The sequence below is a fragment of the Trichechus manatus genome, unplaced genomic scaffold (assembly GCF_000243295.1).
Source record: "Trichechus manatus latirostris isolate Lorelei unplaced genomic scaffold, TriManLat1.0 scaffold00153, whole genome shotgun sequence".
NCBI lineage: Eukaryota > Metazoa > Chordata > Mammalia > Sirenia > Trichechidae > Trichechus > Trichechus manatus.
Genome location: NW_004444089.1, coordinates 6544767 through 6565749, shown reverse-complemented (window position 1 = coordinate 6565749; position 20983 = coordinate 6544767). Strand labels below are relative to the sequence as shown.

Genomic DNA, 20983 nt, shown 5'->3' with positions numbered 1-20983 from the left:
GAAGCGCCAAATCGATTTCCAAAGTGGTTGTACCATTTTACATTCCCACCAACAATGCATAAGGGTTCCAGTCTCTCCACAACCTCTCCAGCATTTATTACTTTGTGTTTTTTGGATTATTGCTAGCCTTGTTGGGGTGAGATGATAACTCATTGTAGCTGTGATCTGCATTTCTCTAATGGCTAATGATCATGAGCATTTCTTCACGTGTCTGTTAGCCACCTGAATATCTTCTTTGGCAAAGTGCCTGTTCATATCCTTTGCCCATGTTTTAATTGGGTTATTTGTCTTTTTCTTGTTTAGGTTTTGCAGTATCTTGCAGATTTTAGAGATTAGACACTGAGTGGATCTGTCATAGCCAAAAATTTTTTCCCAGTCTGTAGGTTGTCTTTTTACTCTTTTGGTGAAGTCTTTTGATGAGCAAAAGTGTTTGATTTTTAGGAGCTTCCAGTTATCTAATTTCTCTTCTGGTGCTTCTGCATTGTTACTTATGGTTCATATTGTGTTTATGCCATGTATTAGGGCTTCTAGTGTTGTCCCTATTTTTTTTTCCATGATCTTTATCATTTTCGATTTTATATTTAAGTCTTTGCTCCATTTTGAATTAGTTTTTGTGCATGGTGTGAGGTATGGATCTTGTTTCATTTTTTTGCAGATGGATATCCAGTTATGCCAGCACCATTTGTTAGAGAGACTGTCTTTTCCCCAATTAATGGACTTTGGGCCTTTGTCAAATATCAGCTGCTCACAGGTGGATGAATTTATGTCTGGATTCTCAATTCTGTTCCCTTGGTTTATGTGTCTGTTGTTGTACCAGTACCAGGCTGTTTTAACTACTGTGGAGGTATAATAGGTTCTAAAATCAGGTAGTGTGAGGTATCTCACTTTGTTCTTCTTGAGTAATGCTTTACTTATTTGGGGCCTCTTCCCTTTCCATGTGAAGTTGGTGATTTGTTTCTCCATCTCATTAAAAAATGCCAGTGGAATTTGGATTGGGATTGCATTGTATCTGTAGATCGCTTTGTGTAGAACTGACATTTTCACTATGTTGAGTCTACCTATCCATAAGCAAGGTATGTTTTTCCACTTATGTGGTCTCTATTGGTTTCTTGCAATATTGTCTTGTAGTTTTCATTGTATAGATCTTTTAAGTCTCTGGTTAGATTTATTCCTAAGTATTTTATCTTCTTGGGGGTTATTGTAAATGGTATTGATTTGGTGATTTCGTCTTCAAGGTTCTCTTTGTTGGTGTAAAGGAATCCAACTGATTTTTGTATGTTTATCTTGTATCCTGAAACTTTGCTGAAATCTTTTATTAGTTCCAGTAGTTTTCTTGTGGATTCTTTGGGGTTTTCTGTGTTTAAGATCATATTATCTGCAAACAGAGATACTTTGACTTCTTCCCTACCAATCTGGATTCCCTGTCTTTCTTTTTCTAGCCTAATTGCTCTGGCTAGGACCTCCAGCACAATGTTGAATAAGAGTGGTGATAAAGGGTAACCTAGTCTGTTCCCGTTCTCAAGAGGCATGCTTTCAGACTCTCTCCATTTAGGATGATGTTGGCTGTTGGCTTTGTATAAATGCCCTTAATTATATTTAAGAATTTGCCTTCTATTCCTATTTTGTTGAGAGTTTTTATCATGAATGGGTGTTGGACTTTGTCAAATGCCTTTTCTTCATTGATTGATAAGATCATGTGGTTCTTGTCTTTTGTTTTGTTTATGTGATGGATTACATTGATTGTTTTTCTAATGTTGAACCATCCCTGTATACCTGGTATAAATCCCACTTGATCATGATGAATTATTTTTTGGTATGTTGCTGAATTCTATCGGCTAGAATTTTGTTGAGGATTTATGCGTCAATGTTCATGAGGGATATTGGTCTGTAATTATCTTTTTTTGTGGTGTCTTTACCTGATTTTGGTATCAGGGTTATGCTGGCTTCATAGAATGAGTTTGGGAGTATTGCATCCTTTTTCATGCTCTGCAATACCTTTAGTAGTATTGGTGTTAACTCTTCTCTGAAAGTTTGGTAGAAATCTCCAGTGAAGCTGTCAGGGCCAGGGCTTTTTTTTATTGGGAGTTTTTTAATTACCTTTTCAATCTCTTGTTATGGGTGTATTTACTTGTTATACCTCTGTTTGTGTTAGTTTAGGTAGGTAGTGAGTTTCTAGAAATTTGTCCATTTCCTCAAGGTTTTCAAATTTGTTAGAGTACATTTTTTCATAGTATTCTGTTATGATTCCTTTAATTTCAGTTGTGATATCACCCATCTCATTTCTTATATGAGTTATTTGCTTTATCTCCTATTTTTCTTTTGTCAGTTTGGCCAGTGGTTTATCAATTTTCTTGATCTTTTCAAAGAACCAGCTTTTGGTCTTGTCAACTCTTTCAACTGTTTTTCTATGCTCTATTTCATTTAATTCTGCTCTAGTTCTTATTATTTCCTCTCTTCTGGTGCCTGAGGGCCTCTTTTGCTGCTCTCTTTCTTCTTGTTCCAGTTGTAGGGTTAATGTTTTGGTTATGGCCATTTCTTCTCTTTGGATGTGTGCATTTATTGCTATAAACTGACCTCTGGGCACTGCTTTTGCTGTGTGCCAAAGGTTCTGGTAGGATATGTTTTCATTCTCATTTGCTTCTATGAATTTCTTTATTCCATCCTTAATTTCTTCTATAACCCAGTAGTTTTTCAGCAAGGTGTTATTCAGTTTCCATGTGTTTGATTTTTCTCCCTTGCTTTTTTTCTTGTTGATTTCTACTTTTATGGCTTTATGGTCAGAAAAGATGCTTTTTAATATTTCGATGCTTTGGATTTTGTTAAGTCGTGCTTTATGGCCTAATATGTGGTCTGTTTTGGAGAATGTTCCATGTGCATTGGAAAAGAAAGTATACTAGGCTGCTGTTGGGTGGAGTGTTCGGTATATATCTATGAGATCAAGTTGGTTGATTGTAGCATTTATTTCTTCTGTGTCCTTGCTGAGCTTCTTTCTGGATGTTCTGTCCTTCACCGAAAGTGGTGTGTTGAAGTCTCTTACTACTATTGTGGAGCTGTCTATCTCTCTTTTCAGTGCTGTTAGAGTTTGTTTTATGTATTTTGGAGCCCTGTCACAGGGTGCGTAAATATTTATTATAGTTATGTCCTCCTGGTGTATTGACCCTTCAATCATTGTATAGTGTCCTTCCCTATCCTTTGTAGTGGATTTTTCTTTAAAGTCTATTTTGTCCAAGATTAATATTGCCACTAGGATGGAGTTTCTTGGCCATCATTCAGTAAGGAAAAATATAAAGCAAATCACAGAATTCTAATTAGCACATACAATGAATAAAAAAGAATGTCCATTATCACACTTAAAAAACACGACAAGAAGTCAGTTGAGCTCATCTATGAAAGCAAGTGTCTGGGAGATTATGATGTAAGTCAGTACCTAAGACAATGTTAAATAATAGCTCCTCTCCAACAGATCTAGTGTTTACGTAGCAGGAGGAGCTTTGTACTAGACTGCTCTGTCATGTTCTTGCCCAGAAGGCTGTCATGATCAAGTTGATTATCAATTACTGCTCTACAAGTATAAGATAAGTTACGCTGTCATAATTTGCTCAGCCAGAGATCCTAAACTGTCAAAGAATGTCAATTTTTAATCTGACACAGAGAAGAAAATTATCTGTTATTCTGACCTCTAATTTCTCGACATTTTAATGCCATAATTGCTGCGGTTAGTGCCGCTTCATGATTTCACCTGCCAAGGAAGAATGAATCAATCACCTTAAGCCCTAGCTCAAATGTGAGCACTAATTTCAAAGCTGAAAGTTAAAGGCAGACTGGGAATATTTTTTTGACAATGAAGACATATGTAGATATTCGTATATTAAATATTCCTTTTTTTAAAATCTGTGTTTAATTTAAGCATTAGAAAGAAAAAGTCTTCCTCAGGCTAGTGCCAGTGTAGTATAAAACCATAAGATAACTATACCTAGCCTTCCTTTGTTTTTTTCTATGTGAAATGTGGAAATCTGAGTGTTTTAAAAACACAAAGATGAACGTTAGCAAGTAAAAAGAATTTCTTGAGTTCAGTAGAAGGGTTAACATTTTGAACCGTGGCTTTGCCAAGAGCTTGTGTCTGACCATTCAGGGCGGTATTAGCCCCTCCAAGTCACGGCAGAGCAATGCATACCTCAAGGAGCTGACCTCAGTGTTCTGATAAAAAAGGCACTGTGCCTCCAGGTGGCCTGCTCACAGGGCAATCTATATCTGAGGGGCATAAATGACCACCAGATCATGATATCCCATTCCATTATCTATGAGTCGGAATCCACTCAATGGCAACAGGTTTTTTTTTTTTTTTTGTTTATTCCATTATGTACAGGGTTCTTTCTTGTGCCAGCAGATGCTAAATCCTTTAATCCTGGAGAAAGAAAACCCAAACCTGCTGCCATCGAGTCAATGCCCACTCATAGCAACCCTACAGGACAGAGCAGAACTGCCCATAGGGTTTCCAAGGAGTGGCTGGTGGATTCAAACCGCCGACCTTTCGGTGAGCAGCCCAGCTCTTAACCACTGCGTCACCAGGGCTCCTGTTGGGGAACACATGGTATTTATTATTCCTCCTTTAAAGAGAGGAGCCCTGGTGGTGCAGTGGCTAAGCACTCTGTTGCCAACTGAAAGGTTAGTGGTTCGAACCCAGCAGCCGTTCTGCGGGAGAAGGATGTGACCTTCTGCTTCTGTCAAGATGACAGCCTTGGAAACCCTGTGGGGCAGATCTCCCCAGTCCTGTAGGGTCGCTGTGAGTCGGAATCGATTCAACAGGAGCAGCTTTTTGTTTGTTAGTTTTGTTTCCTTTAAAGAGAAAGCAAGGTCCCTGGGTGGCGCAAACGTTTGCGCTCGACTATTAACCTAGATGTCGGTTTGAAGCCACCCAGCGGCAACCCAAAGAAAGGCCTAGAGGCTGGCTTCAGTGAAGATGACAGCCCAGGAAACCCTATGGAGCAGTTCTATTCTATAGCACATGGGGCCGCCATGAAGCCGGAATCGACTCCACGGCAACGGGTTTGGTTTCCGGTTTAGAGGGAGCGACTGAGAGAGAGTGAGATGCAATCATCTGGCCACATTTAGGTAACTCGGGACTGAGCTGAGCTCTCTTCCGTCACAGGGCACGAAGCTTCAAGTTCTCCGTGTTAGTGCTTAACCACTGACTGCAGCCCTTGTCTTGTGGGGATCTGGGAGGTTGACACACAAGTGGGGACGCAGTGAGGGCGTGGGGAGAAGGGAAATGGAGATCACCTCATCTGTCTACACAACGTTCAGTGGTCCCCTAGGGGCCTCAAGGAGATAAAGTATCTTCCTAAGCAGTCTGAGTTGACACAGATCCACGGGTCAGGACACGCATCCCTGCTGGTTTGTGCTGGGGCCTGTGCAGGCTGTGGGAGGGAGGGCAGGTGATAGTGCCCCCGGGCCGTGCGCGCTCTCACACCTAGCAATGAGAACTGACAGAGTGACCAGGTAGACAGGGAGGGCCCAGAAATGACAGAGTGATATGGGGTCTCTCCAGTGGAAGCTCAGGACACAGCCACATGTGCTCAGACTGAGGGTACTCTCAGGGGAGACTCTGGCACCAAAAGTCTGTCACTGTCAGGTGATCAGGAGCCTCATATAACATACTGTCCAGAGCGTTTGTCTGTTTAATAGGCAAACATTGTGTTTGAACCACTCCACCCAACAAAAATAGATTTTTGAAAATTATACATTTTCATGTAATGTTTCATTGGGTAGCAGTACTATTTGACATTAAGGCCTATAAACCATAAAACCCACTGCCACAGAGTGGATTCTGACTCATGGCGACCCAATAGGACAGAGTAGAACCGCCCCACAGGGTTTCCAAGGATGACATCTTTATGGACATAGATGGCCACATCTTCCTCCCATGGAGCCGCTGGTGGGTTTGAACCGCTGACCTTTCGGTTAGCAGCCGAGCACTAAACCACTGCACCAGCAGTGCTCCTCAGTTAAGGCCTCTGCGTACTTGTTTTTCATTGTCCAAGCAACGGTGCATAATTTGTAGAAGCAGATATTTTATAGGACTCACATAAGAAACACTACATCCCTGTAAAGAAAGTCTCAATCCTAATTTCATGATTTTTTAATTCTCTCATTTATTTCTTCTTTTACTCTCATTTAAATATAAAAATCTTGCTATTTTTCTGTGAATTTTGATGATGCTTTGCACTTTCATCATATACAAAATACTTAAAATACTTATAATACGTGGAACAAGACTATCTTGCAAATTTCTTTATAAGGAAAGAACTTTATAATGAATTGAAATATATAATAAAATGTTCAGGAGCAAAACTGTCCATGCTATTGAAAAGCCAAAAACAAACAAAACCCATTTGGAATCACCCTTGGAATATAAGGATAAGCTATTCCAATTACCTTCTTTTTTCTGATTTGAAAAGATACTGATTCTATGAGGAAAATTTAGTATGTAAGGTGTTGATAGAACTGGACATGTTTTAAGAAAAGATGTACAGTTAAAAGAATAATTAAGCTCAGAATTTTCTTCTACAAAGTAATCTGATTACAGTTTTACCCACTTAGGATACTGAGTTAGAGGGGTGTCCTGGTTATGGGGAGAGAATCCCCCATCTCACCAAACAACTCCGTAGCATTTGGCTCCCCTCTCATTCATTCACCGTCTGCCTCTACTCTCTCAGCTTCAGGCAGTAATTCCATTTCTTTGTGCATACAGTATGTACACTACTGCCCCTAAGAATGTGCTTGCAATGTGTTCTCTGAATACTTAGCCCTAAGGGTCCATTCTATGACCCATGATCATAAGGTTCTTCTTTCCCCTTTCCTCTTCTCTGCTTGGAGCCACACAGATGCAATAGTTTTATTTTTATAGAGGTGTATAAGAAATAACTTCATGAATGTAAATTTGTTTAGTGGTGCTTCATTCCCCCAATAGACAAGCTTTCCACCTCTAAAATTTAAAAAAAAAAAAAAGTCTAAAAACAGCATTCCACTGCCTGGAAATGAAGACGCGATTGCTTGTTTTGCATATAGCAGATGGCAGTTATACGGTGGAACAGAAGACCGGGATTTAGCTTTCTTGAAGCAACACTTATCTGGCAGCTGCTGCACTGAATTTTCACCTACCTGAAATTGTTTTCTGCAATGTGGAAGTGATTTAAATAAATAATATTTCATATGAATATTTTCACTAAAACTACACATACATGTAATAAAGCATATACTTCCCAATAGTTAGCTGTAAACATTTAAGGATGAGAACATAAGAGAGTAAAATACTATAACCTCATCTATTTTATTGATGCTTTTTTTAGTATTCTGTCTAGAAGGTTGCAATTTTGCTTTTTTACAGTACACTGACAGATTATCTTAATGTGAAATACTAATATTTAAATATTCAACTGTTTTTGGTGCCGTCAAGTCAATTTCAACTCATAGCGACCCTATGTGACAGAGTAGAACTACCCCATAGGGTTTCCTAGGCTGTAATCTTTATGGGAGCAGATGGCCAAGTCTTCTTCCCTTGGAGCTGCTGGGTGGGTTTTGAACCATCAACCTTTTGATTAGCGGCCAAGCAATTAACGGTTGCACCAGCAGGGCTCCTTAAATATTAATAACATACATAATGCATTAAGCATTTTATTGACAATTCTGAAGTAAAACCCAATAGGAATATTGAGGTACATTATGCACCACTGTAGTTGCAGCGGTTAAGCGCTTCACTGCTAACCAAAATGTCGGTAGTTTGAATCCACCACCCTCTCCTTGGACACCCTACAGGACAGTTCTGCTTTGTTCTATAGGGTTGCTATGAGTTGGAACTGACTTGACGGCAACAAGTTTGGTTTTTATATAAGTGTACAACTCAAAGAGGAACACCATACTGGTCTCATTACTTGTTTTGACATATAACATATTCATTTTACCATATTTGACAAGAACCTGAAATCTATGTTTTCTAAAAGTTATGTTGAAAGGCAATGTACACAGGAAGAGATGGGAAGTCAAATTTGTGTTTGAGAGATGAGAGAAGTTTCAGGAATAATGCAGTACTCAACACCTACCTCCCTGAGCACAGGATCAGTGATGCTATCCAGGTTCACAGAGCCTTCGTACGTTAAGTAGTGGAAAACGTTCAGAGCACGGACCGCTTCCGGCCCTCGCTGCTTGTAGCCAAATATGAGGTCAATCCACTGGTGGAGTTGGCAGGACACAAACTCACTTTCCAGGGCCTGAGATGAGTCAAGAAAGAATGAGAGACCGTATAAATTTAGTTGAGCTTCACATCATTTTCCTACTTTGAAATGTTCTATATAAAGAAGGAGAATGTGCTCTTTCCATTCCTGAATGTGATCTATATGTAACAGATCTTCTGATCCTGGAAATCACAAGATAACACCTCTAATAAAGCACAGAGTCAAATGTAAATGCTCTTCTAAAATGTTTAACTTTCTCTCGGCTCCATTAAGTACGTTGTTGTTGTTGTTGGGTGCTGTTGAGTTGATTCCAACTCATAGTGAGCCCATGTGACAGAGGAGAACTGCCCCATAGGGCTTCCTAGGCTGTAATGTTTATTAGAGCAGATCACCAGGTCTTTCTCTTGTGGAGCTGCTGGATGGGTTCAAGCCATTAACCTTTCAGTTAGCAGCCAAGCACTCAACTGCCATGTCACCAGGGCTCCTTTCCATTATATGTACAATATATTAAATAAATTTCTTACAAAAGGGCAGTATTAAAAAAAAATTTGAAATAACTGTTTCAATACCATTTTACAATAATTATTTTCACTCCTAAATTTTAAAACTAATACAAAATGAAACGATTTTACTAGAAAATCGGATATACATTTATCTTCCTCAAACGTCCTCAAACTCACCTCGAACACTAGGAGCAGGGAATACCTTCCTTCTGCTGTGAATTAATGTTACTACTGTGCAGTCTGGCCATCACTGGGCATCTTAAATGTTTGCCAGCTAGTGGGAAACAAGTGTAAATTACTGATAGTCGATGCCCATACTAAGCTTCCTAAAGTCAGCAGAGAGCTGTTCCATGTCCTAAGAATCCATCTTTTTCAGCTTCCTGGTAGCATGTGAACACGAGGTACGGAGTTCTGTCCACGCTTTTATCTGAGCATTGACAGTGGCCCCTGCTCACTACACCTCACACTTCTTGCCTGCCTTTGTCATTGATTTCTTATTGACTGAAAGATGACTCGGATTTAAACAACGTGAACCCAAAGTTGTAGATCTAGCTTCATAAATTTCAACTATCCATAGGCATATAAAACAATTGTCTAAATTACAGTTGTAATTACATTGCTTCACATGAATGATGTTATCTGTCTGCGTGTCTATGGTTTCTAAGGTGTAGAACCGAATTTGGAATCCACTTAAGTAATAAATGAATTCTGAAATTAGCACTCTGAAAACTGTATTTCATTTTTCAAAGATATAGAATATTCTGAATAATACTTTTCAACTCTTCCTCTGATCATGTGTAACTAGTGATTTATTCTTCCCCATCCCTTTCTTGGTTCACTCCTTTCAAAGTTTTTTTTGTATTTTATTCACACGAATTATTGTGGATGTTTCTCATTCAGAAATGTAAACAATTAGATTTTATGGAAGGATAGAGTTGTTTTTCATATTTTTCTTACTAAAACTAAGCAAAATTTCTATATTCTATATCTCATTGATCTTGAAATAACACTTGAGAATAAAACATAGAAAATGAGGCAAGAATGCAAAAGACAAGATGCTGGTTAAATTTTTATATTGGGTATGTCTGTAATACTGGTTTGGTCAGTTAGTAGAAGTGATTTTGTCAATTTCTTACAAACTAGTCAATTAAGAAAAAAAGTTGTTCTAATTATTCAACAATACTTTTAGTGCCTGGTACAACAAATGAAGGGATGAAAAAAAAAAAAAAAGAATGACCCTTTATTACTGAATAGCCATTGTCAAGTCTATTTACAGGAATTCAAAATATTAATAAAATCAGATATATTATTTAAAAGATGATTTTATCAATATGAGCAATTAAGCCATAAACAATTTCAAATAAATCTTACGGATAATCATTAGACAGTAACTGGTGTCTTTTTTTTTGGACATACTTGGTAGGAAAAAGATAATTGATGAAATTTACTATTATTCTGTTAGATTAAAACCATTATTGAATAAAATGCTTAATGCAATCACGAGGGATGGAAAGAATGATGACTTTTCACTAATTTGACTTTTTAAAATTTATTCTCTTTCATCTCTGTTCCCTACTTCCATTTCCACCCACCACAGGCAACAAACGCAATGTGCTTACTGTCTATCCTTCTGTTTGCATGTTTTCTTATAATACATTATTTGCTTGTATTCTTTCTTTGTGTATTTTTTATGTATGAATTTTTTATTTATAATACAGGTTTCTTCTTTTTCTCACTTAGCTTTGCTTTTAAGATCTATCTATGTTGTTATGTGTGTACTAGTCCATTGCTTCTAATTTATCAAAATAATTTTGATTGGGATTCCAATAAACTCATAGATTAATATGGGAAAAATGACATTAAATTTTCCCATCCAAGATCCCAGAATGTCTCCTTATTTATACAGATCATCTTCTATGTCCTTTATTAGGGTTAAAAATTAAAACTTTCTCCACAAAGGACATAGGTATTCTTGGTTAAGTTAATTCCTGATACTTCATAAGTTTTGGTGAAATTTTACCATCTCGAAAATTATATTTTCTACTTGGTTATTGATGATGTAGAAAAACATTATTGATTTCTGGAAGTTGATCTTGTATCTGGAAACTTGCATTAGTTTTATCTATAACTTCTTTATTTTTCTTACAGAATTATTCTCAATCTTGAGAACTATATAAAACAGTAGTGCTGATAGGCGGCATTCTTGCCTTGTTCCTGATCTTAAAGGATTAAATCTCACTTAGTGTTGATGCATTTTACATATAACACACACACAGACACACATATATAAAACGCATCAACACTATACACACACACGTACTCCTTAGTTATTGACTATTTCGTTATCCGACATTTCACATTTACAGCAAGGGTAAAAAACTACTATCCGACTATTTTGTGCATTAACGATGTACATCTGGCAGTAAAGAACGCCAAGGTGCGGGGTGAGAAATGCTGGCTGTGATGGTTAAGGTTATGTGTCAACATAACCTGGGCCGTGTTCTCAGTGGTTTGGTAGTTCTTTAATGATGTAATTTGGCAGTTATGTAATGATGTGGTCATCCTCCATTTTGTGATCTTATGTGGTTATCCTCCATTTTTGCATAACGTCAATTTTCACAGAATGACCTGGTCTTTGGAACCTAACCATGTCAATGAGTGAGGGGTGAGTGTATATACATACACACACACAACCAGTACACTGTCGGATTGTTAGATAATACTTTATTTAGAATTTTGTATTTACATTCTATATTCATACATGAAATGGGCCTATTCCTTTTTCCTTTCTTTTTTAAAAATATTTTCCCTTTATATACTTTTGGAATTATTATTACACTAGTCTCATAAAATGAGCTAAATGGCTTTCCATGTTTTATGGAGCAGCTTGTATAAGAAACAAATTAATTATTTCTTGAAAATTTGGTAGAATTTTGGCCTTGGATTTCTTAGGATGGACAGAATTTACCACTGAAATTAATTATAAGTCTCTATTTCTTGTGTTGCCAATTTTGACATTTTATATAATATATATATATTTTTCTTAGAATTTATCAATTTATGATGAAATGGATAAAAACTTACTAGTTCATAGCTGTTCATAATAATTTTTAATTACATTAAAAAAAACCCTATTACATCTATATTATTTACCCTATTCTAATCTACATATTAAAGAGATAGAATAATGAATCAATAAACAATTAATTGTAGTTAAATATTTTTTTCTTTTTAAAAAAATTCTTAGAATAAAATTAAATGACAAAGAAACAATAAGGTAGGAGGTTAAGTAGATAAAGTCTAATAGATTTTCTGTCTTGTAGTGACTGTGCAGACAGAAAATAAACCAGTTTCGAACATTTGGAAGCTAATTCTGGTTCTAAATCAAATGCAGATCTAAGGATCAAATATTCGATGTGAAATAATTAAAGCAGAACAATCTATCTAAAAGTCTGACTCTGAGATCACACTACAAATGGTGTTAATTTGTTACTAAATGTATGGTATCTGCTTACTTGCTCTTTTCAGAAAAATGTCTTCATGCACAAACTCATTTTGGATTTTGAAACAAGATTTTAGTACAAATACAATAAAAAATAAAGAAATACTTGATTACTAAGCTATTAGTGCTATAGTGGTCTTAATAGCTTGCTTTATCTCATACTTGCATATCTACAGGCAGAAGCAGTTGCTTTAAGCCTAGATAAAGCAATTCCCAATCCATTGCTTGACCCTGGGGAACTGGGAGGAAGGAAATAAAGAGTGATATTTAAACCACAGAGGATATCTCTTAGATGGATAATACTTATCTAATTCTAATTTCCATTTTGTCCCTGGGGTATTAGATGATAAGAGAATTCTTTCCTAGCAGGTTTGGGATAAAGCTTTTCTGAAACTTACGAAAAAGGACGAGGCTATTGGAATTAGCTGCGAGGAGACGATGTTTATTCCTCCTGAATTCTTTTACTTGAGAATCTTTTATTTTGAATTCCTGTTTCCTCGTCCAGACCAGAGCAAGAATATTTCCCACCCCTTTCTCTTATTGCCTCAAAAATCTGCTTTTTATAATAAATTTTTTTCTCTAAATAGAGTTGCATAGTAGAATAATATTGCTACTTTTTTTGTAGCTTCTATTCCAGCTTTTCTTCATGACTAAATTGAAGGTGTAGCTATTACCCCGTGAAAGACTCAATTATTTAAAATGTTTATCTGGGGGCGGGGGGAGGTTAACTTCCTCCATTATTAGATGGCTCACTGGGTCTATAACATTGTTGTTGTTAATTGCCATCAAGTCCATTCCAACTCATAGTGACCCCATGTGACAGAGCAGAACTGCCCCACTGGGTTTCCTAGGCTGTCATCTTTCCTCGAATAGATCGCCAGGTCTTTCTCCCACAGAGTGACTGGTGGGTTCGAACGGCAACCTTTCGGTTAGTGGCCGAGTGCTTATCCGTTGCTCCACCAGCACTCTTTTGGATCCATAACACAGAGGATTCTCCTCCATCTCTACTAGCCCCATTTTAGCTCTAGCTCTCATCACTCTCCACAAGGGCAGCTGGAATAGACTTCGACCTCTTTCTCAAGTCCCATCCATCTCGTTCCCAGCTGGTAGAACAGACCCTGAAACCACTGTGCCCATATTATCATCTTCCACTCCAAATCCTCCAAGGCTCCTCCTAGCCTAACAGTGTGAACTCAGCCCAGCTCCCAGAGCCCTTTCCAACCTTGATCTCACTTCTCACAACATCGGGTCCTACCTTCAGGGCCAGTGAGCACACACTTGGCAGCCCCTTGGGCACTGCTGGCTCCGTCTCTGGCATGGCCTTACTTTCTTCCTAAGTGGGCGCTTTGCCTTCTCCTGCTTCTCAAGTCATATCCATCCTTCTTCCCAAGCCCTGGGTTTGTCCCCTGATGGCTCCAGCTCACACCTGCCTCTTCTGCTGTGAATTCTCTGATACTTACCATCATTACCCTCTTGTTTAATGTGGTAAGAGAGTATATGCAAATTTACTTGTTAAAATTGATTTACATACAAATTGTAAAGTGCTATAGGAGAAATGGGGTTACTACTAATTAGCACTTAATGGTTTCAAATGTGCAATACTGAGTCCTCAGAGTGTAAGGATTTTGAAGATAGGGACTATGTATAGTGCTTCTTTTGCATTTCTATAGTTCTTAACCTTTGCCTTGGAGTCAATCCCAACTCATAGCAACCCATAGGGTTTCCAGGGCTGTAAACTTTACCAGGGCAGATCATCAGGTCTTTTCTCCCACAGCATGGCTGGTGGGTTCAAACCACTGACCTTTAGGTTAGCTGCGGAGTGCTTAACCAGTGTGCCACCAGGGCTCCTCTAGCATTGAACACTAAGTGCTTAGTAAATATTTGTTGGTTGATTAATCAAAGCAATGGGAAAGATGTGATGGTCACAAGAGGAAGGAATAAAAGAAATGTCAGGAAGTGGGGGTGGAGAAAAAGCTCATGCACTCATTCAACAAACACTGACTGACCACCTGCTATGTGCCAGACACCGTTCTAGATTCTAGAATTACAGCCGTGAAGAGAAGAAACCAAAGTCCCTGCCAGAGAGTACACACCGCAGTGGTGGAGACCGAGGAAAACAGACAGCAGGCTGTAGTAGGTCAGAAAGTGACGAGTACTGAGGGAAGAGAGAAGCAGGGAAGAGAGTGGATGAACCTGTGTCTCTGGGGAAGGGGCTGCTCATTGAGAGGAGGTGGCCAGAGGAGGCTTCCCTGAGCTTGTGACAACTGAGTAAGGACCCCAGTGAGGAGGTCAGCTGTCAGGACTTCTGGGGAAGAGGATTTCAACAGAGGGAACGTTCATTCATCCATCCAACGTGGAGCATTCATCTGTGCCAGGCAGTGTTCTCGGCCCTGGGAACACTCTGATAAACCAAACAATGCCTCTGATCCCAAAGGCGAGCCACTTCCCACTGAGATGCAAACAGATCCCAAAGGCAGGCCACTTCCCACTGAGATGCAAATAGATGAGGTGAACATGGTCTGTGATCTCCTGTGCCCCAAATTACGGACCACCTTCCATACGCCAGGCACGAGGCTTGGAGGACCCACAGAGGAAGGTCACAGTCCAGTGGGGAAAGGACATGCTGACTTGGGCTTCTCTGGCTGCTCAGAATTCCTGCTATAGCTCCAACCTGGCAACTGGCAATAATGCCCCTGCATCCCAGTGACGAACAGGAAGTGGATCTGTCTCTGCTGCTCTCTCCATCACCACTCTGTACACTCAGCAGCCACCATTTATTTGCTTCTATAAGACTAGGAGGGAGCCCTGGTGGCACAGTGGTTAAAGTGCAAGGCAGCTAACCGAGAGGTCGGTGGTTTGAACCCACCAGCTACTCCTTGGGAGAAAGATGTGTGGGTGTAATGGATTGCTTTCTCTGTGGCCTTTCTAGACATGGTCTTGTAACTCCCACCCAGGTGATTGGGCAGGACTGTATGATAGTGTAATTGTGGCCCACTAAGGGGCCTGGTCAGTTCTGCCATCCCACTGGGCTTGAAATGAGCCACCCCAGAGGTGGGCAAGAGAAAAGCCCACCACTACTAAGGAAGGACAGACCGGCAGGAGACAGTGTAGTGGGCTTCCCGGCCCATGGAGTGAGAAAGCTGAGTGCTTTTGGGCAGAGACTGAGGGCCAGGGAGAAGTTGATGCCTGACTCACGAATTTGGGACTTGCTAGGCTCCACAACTGCCTGAGCCATTTCTTTTATACAGTTCGGTTGGTTTGTGAGTTCTGTAAGATGTTGCAGTGAATTAGGGAACCTAAAGAAGCGTGTGAGAGTGCTAAGGCGAGAGGGAGTAAATGATGTTAGAGGTCACGGAGTGGTACAGCAGCTTGGAAAAGTTAGACATTTGGGACATCTTCAACTTTCGCCTCATGGGAACCAGCTTTGTGCTGATCCTTGTAAAAGAAATTATTCGTTTAATGTGGCAGATTTACAGCCTTGGAAACCCTATGGGACAGTTCTACTCTGTCCTATAGGGTTGCTATGAGTCAGAATCGACTCGACGGCAGTGGGTTTGGTTTGGTTTTTGTTTACTTGCCTGTGTTCCTAATCAGATGATGAGCTTCTAAGGCCACTGGCCATGTTGCTCAGCTTTGTTGACAGAGTCTAGAGCAGTAGGAAGTGCATGGTAGGCACTTAGTGACTGTAGGATAAATGAAGGAATTTATCTACTTTGTTTCTGTTGTTTTTAGCTGCCCTGGAGTCAGCCCTTGACTCATGGCAACCCCATGCACAATGGAAGGAAATGCTGCCTGGACCTGCGTCATCCCCACGATTGGCTGAGAATCAGATCGTTGTGATCCACAGGGTTTTCACTGGCTGATTTCTGGAAGGAGATCGCCAGGCTTTTCTTCCTAGTCTGTCTTAGTCTAGAAGCTCTGCTGGAACCTGTTCAGCATCATAGCAACATGCAAGCCTCCACAGACAGATGGGTGGTGGCTGCACATGAAGTGCACGTGAGGAATCTAACCCTGGTCTCCTGCATGGAAGGTGAGATTTCTACCACTGAATCACTAATGTCTCACTTCTCTACTTTATTCTAGCTTCTTTTAGAGTAGGATCCATGTCCAATTCTTCTTTGTATTTTCCATAATGTCTTGCTCATAATTGGGTCTCAATAAGGATCTACTGAAAGAAAAAATACCCAATTTTAGAGACAAGGAAGACACTGAGGCTCTAAGAGATAAGGTGCCTTACTTGTCCAAGGTGTCATGGCTGACAGGTGGCAGAGCAGGGGACTCAAACTCAGACATCTATCTCAATATTCTGAGTTGCTGCAAAAGACTTTTGATAATTCTCATGCTATGCTATTTGCTTAAAATTCTTTTTAAACAAGGTATTTATACTTTTTCTGTTAAATATGACAGCCTTATAAAGGCTGTGTCTTATTTATCTAGTGCTGCTCTAACAGAAATACTACAAGTGGGTGGCTTTAACAAACAGAAATTTAGTTTCTCATAGTCTAAGAGGCCAGAAGTCCGAATTCAGAGTGCTGGCTCTAGGGGAAGGCACGCTCTCTCTCTGCTGGCTCTGGAGGAAGGCCTCTGTCTCTTTGAGCTTCTGCTCCGGGGCCATTTTCATGGGGCTTGGCATCTCTCTTGGTCAATCTCTGCTTGATTCCCTTTGCCTCATCTGTTCTTTTTAGATCACAAAGGTGACTGGCTTAAAACACGCCCTACACTGGCATGGCCTCTTACATAACAAAGGACGCCCGTTCCTAAACTGGGGTATAACCACAGGTATGACCACAGGTTAGGATTTTGGGGACACACAATTCCATCCTTCACAAGCTGTAATACAGTCAAAGCAAAGCCCTGGTGCACCGGGGTGCTCTGTGGGCTGAGGGTGTTCTGCGTCCGACCCAGCAACACTGTGAGTCAGCTGGGCCGAGGCCGAGTGAGGTTATCAGTGCACACCCGGGAAAGACCTCTTTCTAAAACAAATTAAAAAAAAAAAAAGGGTAGATTATGATTGATGAACCCAGCATTAGGGTAATGTTATCAAGAGATACTTTCTATTTCTGTCCTCTGCGAGGGGGTCAGATTATAATCATGTTAGAATGGAACACAATGCTTTATTAATGTTTCATGAGTAAGTCAGTGGTAATCACCCAAGCTGTGTGTGGATAAATTAAACCAATTCTTGATGTATAAATCAAATGCATTTAGAATTTATGGAAACATCTACCAACAGTGTCTCTGTCACTTTTCCAGGTTTTCTAAGGATACTAAATTTTGAATTGCACAGTCCTTCAGCAAAGCAGGGGTCTTGCCATGGTGTTTACAGGACGTCGTCTCTAACAAATTATATATATGATTGCCCGCAACTTAAAAAAATCAACCACAGAGAAAAAGAAATGCTTCATTAAAATTAAAACTATGGTCTGATTTTTAAAAATAAGAAAAGGAAATTAGGTTGTAGACAAGTAAAGGTTTCCACGAATGTGTCAAATACTGCTTTAATTGCTGGGATGGGGAAATAAAGCTGCTCATTTAGCAATCAATGATGCCGTCTCTTTTTATTGTATTACTTTGTCTCCTTTGCCTTGAGTTTCCTAATGACAGTTTGAAAGAAGGAGGAAATGCTCATGGGTATAGAACACTAATCCATACAAAGAAATGAAGGCTTGTTACCCTTGTGAATGTCACTTCTTTGGGATAGGTGACATTTTCATTTTATACGTTAGGCTCATTACAAAGAGTTCTTTCAAATAACTGAAGATAATTCAAGCCCAAATTATATGTATAATATTAGGGCACATTTTCTCTAAATCTATTTCATAAGAACTAAATCGTAAACGAACTACCTAGCTCGTATGAAGTTAGAAACTTTCAATGTAACAAAACTATAAAAAATGGAGGTTGTGTTCATGGAAATTATGGAAAATTTAAACACTTCTATATTTTATATTAAGGATCCCTGGTGGCGCTGTGGTTAAGCACTCGAGTGAGTTTCAGCCTACCAGCGGCACTGTGGGAGAAAGACCTGTGCATTATAGCCCAGGAAACCCTACGGGACAGTTCTACTCCGTAGCATATGGGTTGCCATGCGTCTGAATTGACTCAATGGCACATAACAACAATAATAACATTTTATATCAGTAGCTAAACCCATTGCCATTGAGTTGATTCTGATTCACAGCGATCGTATAGGACAGAGTAAAACTGCCCTATAGGGTTTCCAAGGAGCAGCTGGTGGATTCCAACTGCCCACCTTTTTGGTTAGCAGCTGAGCTCTTAAACCACTGTGCCACCAGGGCTCCTATTAGATAAATATTCTCCAAATAAATACTCCTTCAGCAAAAATGGAAATATGTAGATAATTAACTAAATTTTCTAGTTTTAACACAGTTGTCTGATATGATTTCAGCATGATAGCAGTAGGCTCATTCACTGGGAAAACTGACTAGAAGTTGAAGGAAACGAGAAAAAGGGTGCCATCAAGGAGAACTTCAAGTTGAGGACAAGCAGTGCAGGAGACGTGGAGAGACGTCCAGTTACGGTTGATGTCTTTTGAGACGTCTGATGCTAAGACTGCTCCCAAAGGCCGCAGTTCTGGTCTGTCCGTTAGTTAATTCTGATGCCATTAAGAATGATGCTGGAAACACAGACCTGGGGATACACAGGTAGCTTTCCCTTCCATTCTGCAGGGTCTCTTCAAGAAAGGCCCAGGAGAAGAAGATGAAGAGAATAAGCACTTCTCAAGACACCTACTATGTGCTGAGTACTTACATACTTCTATGTAACCTGGCTACCACCCATCTGTCAGTTTGTCCTACTGTCGTGGCTTGGGTATTGCTGTGATGCTGGGAGCTATGCCACCAGTATTTCAAACACCAGCAGGGTCGCCCATGGTGAACAGGTTGCAGCGGTGCTTCCAGACTAAGACAGACCAGGAAGAAAGGACTGGAGGTCCACTTCCAAAAATTAGCCAACAAAAACCCCATGGATCACAAAAGAATACTGTCTGATATAGAGCTGAAGGATGAGCACCCTAGTTTGGAAGACCCTCAAAATACACAGTGGCCGCAACAACGGATTCGCACATGCCAACAATCTTGAAGACAGCGCAGGACTGGGCCACGCTTCTTTGTGTTGTTCGTGGGGTCGCCGTGACTCGGAAATGACCCCACAGCAACTAACAACATTTAACCTGACAGTACTTATAGGAGGTGCAGAGAACAGAGACTGGGACAGTTTGACTTCCAAAAACAAATGCAATTTTGTGTCATGCCTTTTGCTCCACGGGGTAAAGGCTTAGTTTACAAATCTTACCATATTCATGAAATCCAAAAAGATAACAGGAATTTGGTTCAGAACAGCAAACAATCTACTGCTTTGTTTCTTTCATTTCTTCATGAACACAAGCTGGACTTTCTTTCTTATAATAAAAAAAGTTCTGTTCATTTCTCAAAATGTTTTATGATATTTTCCAAGACGGCATAAATATGTATTTCTTATATTTTAGTCGGAAACCCTGGTGGTGTAGTGGTTAAGAGCTATGGCTGCTAACCAAAACGTCAGCAGTTTGAATCCACCAGCTGCGCCTTGGAAACCCTATGGGGCAGCTCTACTCTGTCCTGTAGGGTCTCTATGAGTCAGAATCAACTCGACGGCAACAGGTTTGGGTTTTTTTTTGGGTATATTTTAGTCGGTTGTAAAACGTAATTGTTTTGAACACGTAAGAGCAGATCTTTGAGGCGCAGTGCCTTCATGCTGTTATATGCAATCCCTAGAGTTCCTCATACATTGCTACACACCTGGCTTGAAGAATCTATGTACGTTGTTGTTGGGTGCTGCCCAGTCAACTCTGACTCACAGCAACCCCATGTAACAGAGTAGAACTGCCCCATAGGGTTTTCTAGGCTGTAATCTTTACAGGATCAGATCACTAAGTCCTTCTCCCGTGGAGGGGCTGGATGGGTTCAAACTACCAACCTTTCCATTAGCAGCAAAGTGCTTAACCATTGTGATACAAACAGACTTATTTTCAAGAAGCACTGCATTTTGCCTTAAAGTCTACTCAGCAGCACTTCCGCTGTTAAAAAAAGAGATAAAGGTATATAAACAGAAGTCAGTTCTTGCACTAGTGATGTTAGTGCCAGGAGTGAATTATTTGTTATATTTAATTTATGTGCAATAGAAGCACTTTGAGGAATTACAAATAAAAAAGAAAAATGTATTTATGCACAATTTGCATTCATTAATTTCCTTTTCTCAAAGTAAAAAGAAAAATCTATTTTAGAATTTAAATTTTCTTCATAATGTTTGTTATGGATTGAACTGTGTCACCCAAAAGTATGTATTGTAAATCCTAACCCTTATATACTTGGATGTAATCTCATCTGGAAATAAGGTTTTCTTTGTTACGTTAATGAGGCTATGTCAGGGCAGGGTGTGTCTCAAGCCAATCACTTTTGAGATACAAAAGGAATAGTTTAGCATAAAAGTTAAATGCTTAACATTCATCAAAATACTTTCTCAAAAGAGAAAAGAGACAACCTACAGACTGAGAAAAAAATCTCTGGGAATGATATAACCTATTAGAGTCTAATATCTAAAATATATACAAAAATTTCTATAACTTAAAACAAAAATACAAGTAACCCAATCAAAAACTGGGCAAAAGACATGACAGACACTTCACCAAAGGGGATATTCAAATGGCCGACAGACACATGAAAAGGTGCTCAGGTTCATTAACTATC

The 20983-nt window shown here is 39.6% G+C and overlaps 1 protein-coding gene across 1 annotated transcript in view; it reads right to left on the bottom strand.

Moving 5' to 3' along the window:
• The window catches only part of NBEA (neurobeachin), a 685423-nt gene that overhangs the window by 41602 nt on the left and 622838 nt on the right, over positions 1 to 20983 (bottom strand). The window contains exon 47 of the mRNA XM_023740363.1: positions 8100 to 8267. Coding sequence (XP_023596131.1) covers positions 8100 to 8267 — 168 coding nt within the window. The remainder of the gene's footprint in view (positions 1 to 8099; positions 8268 to 20983) is intronic.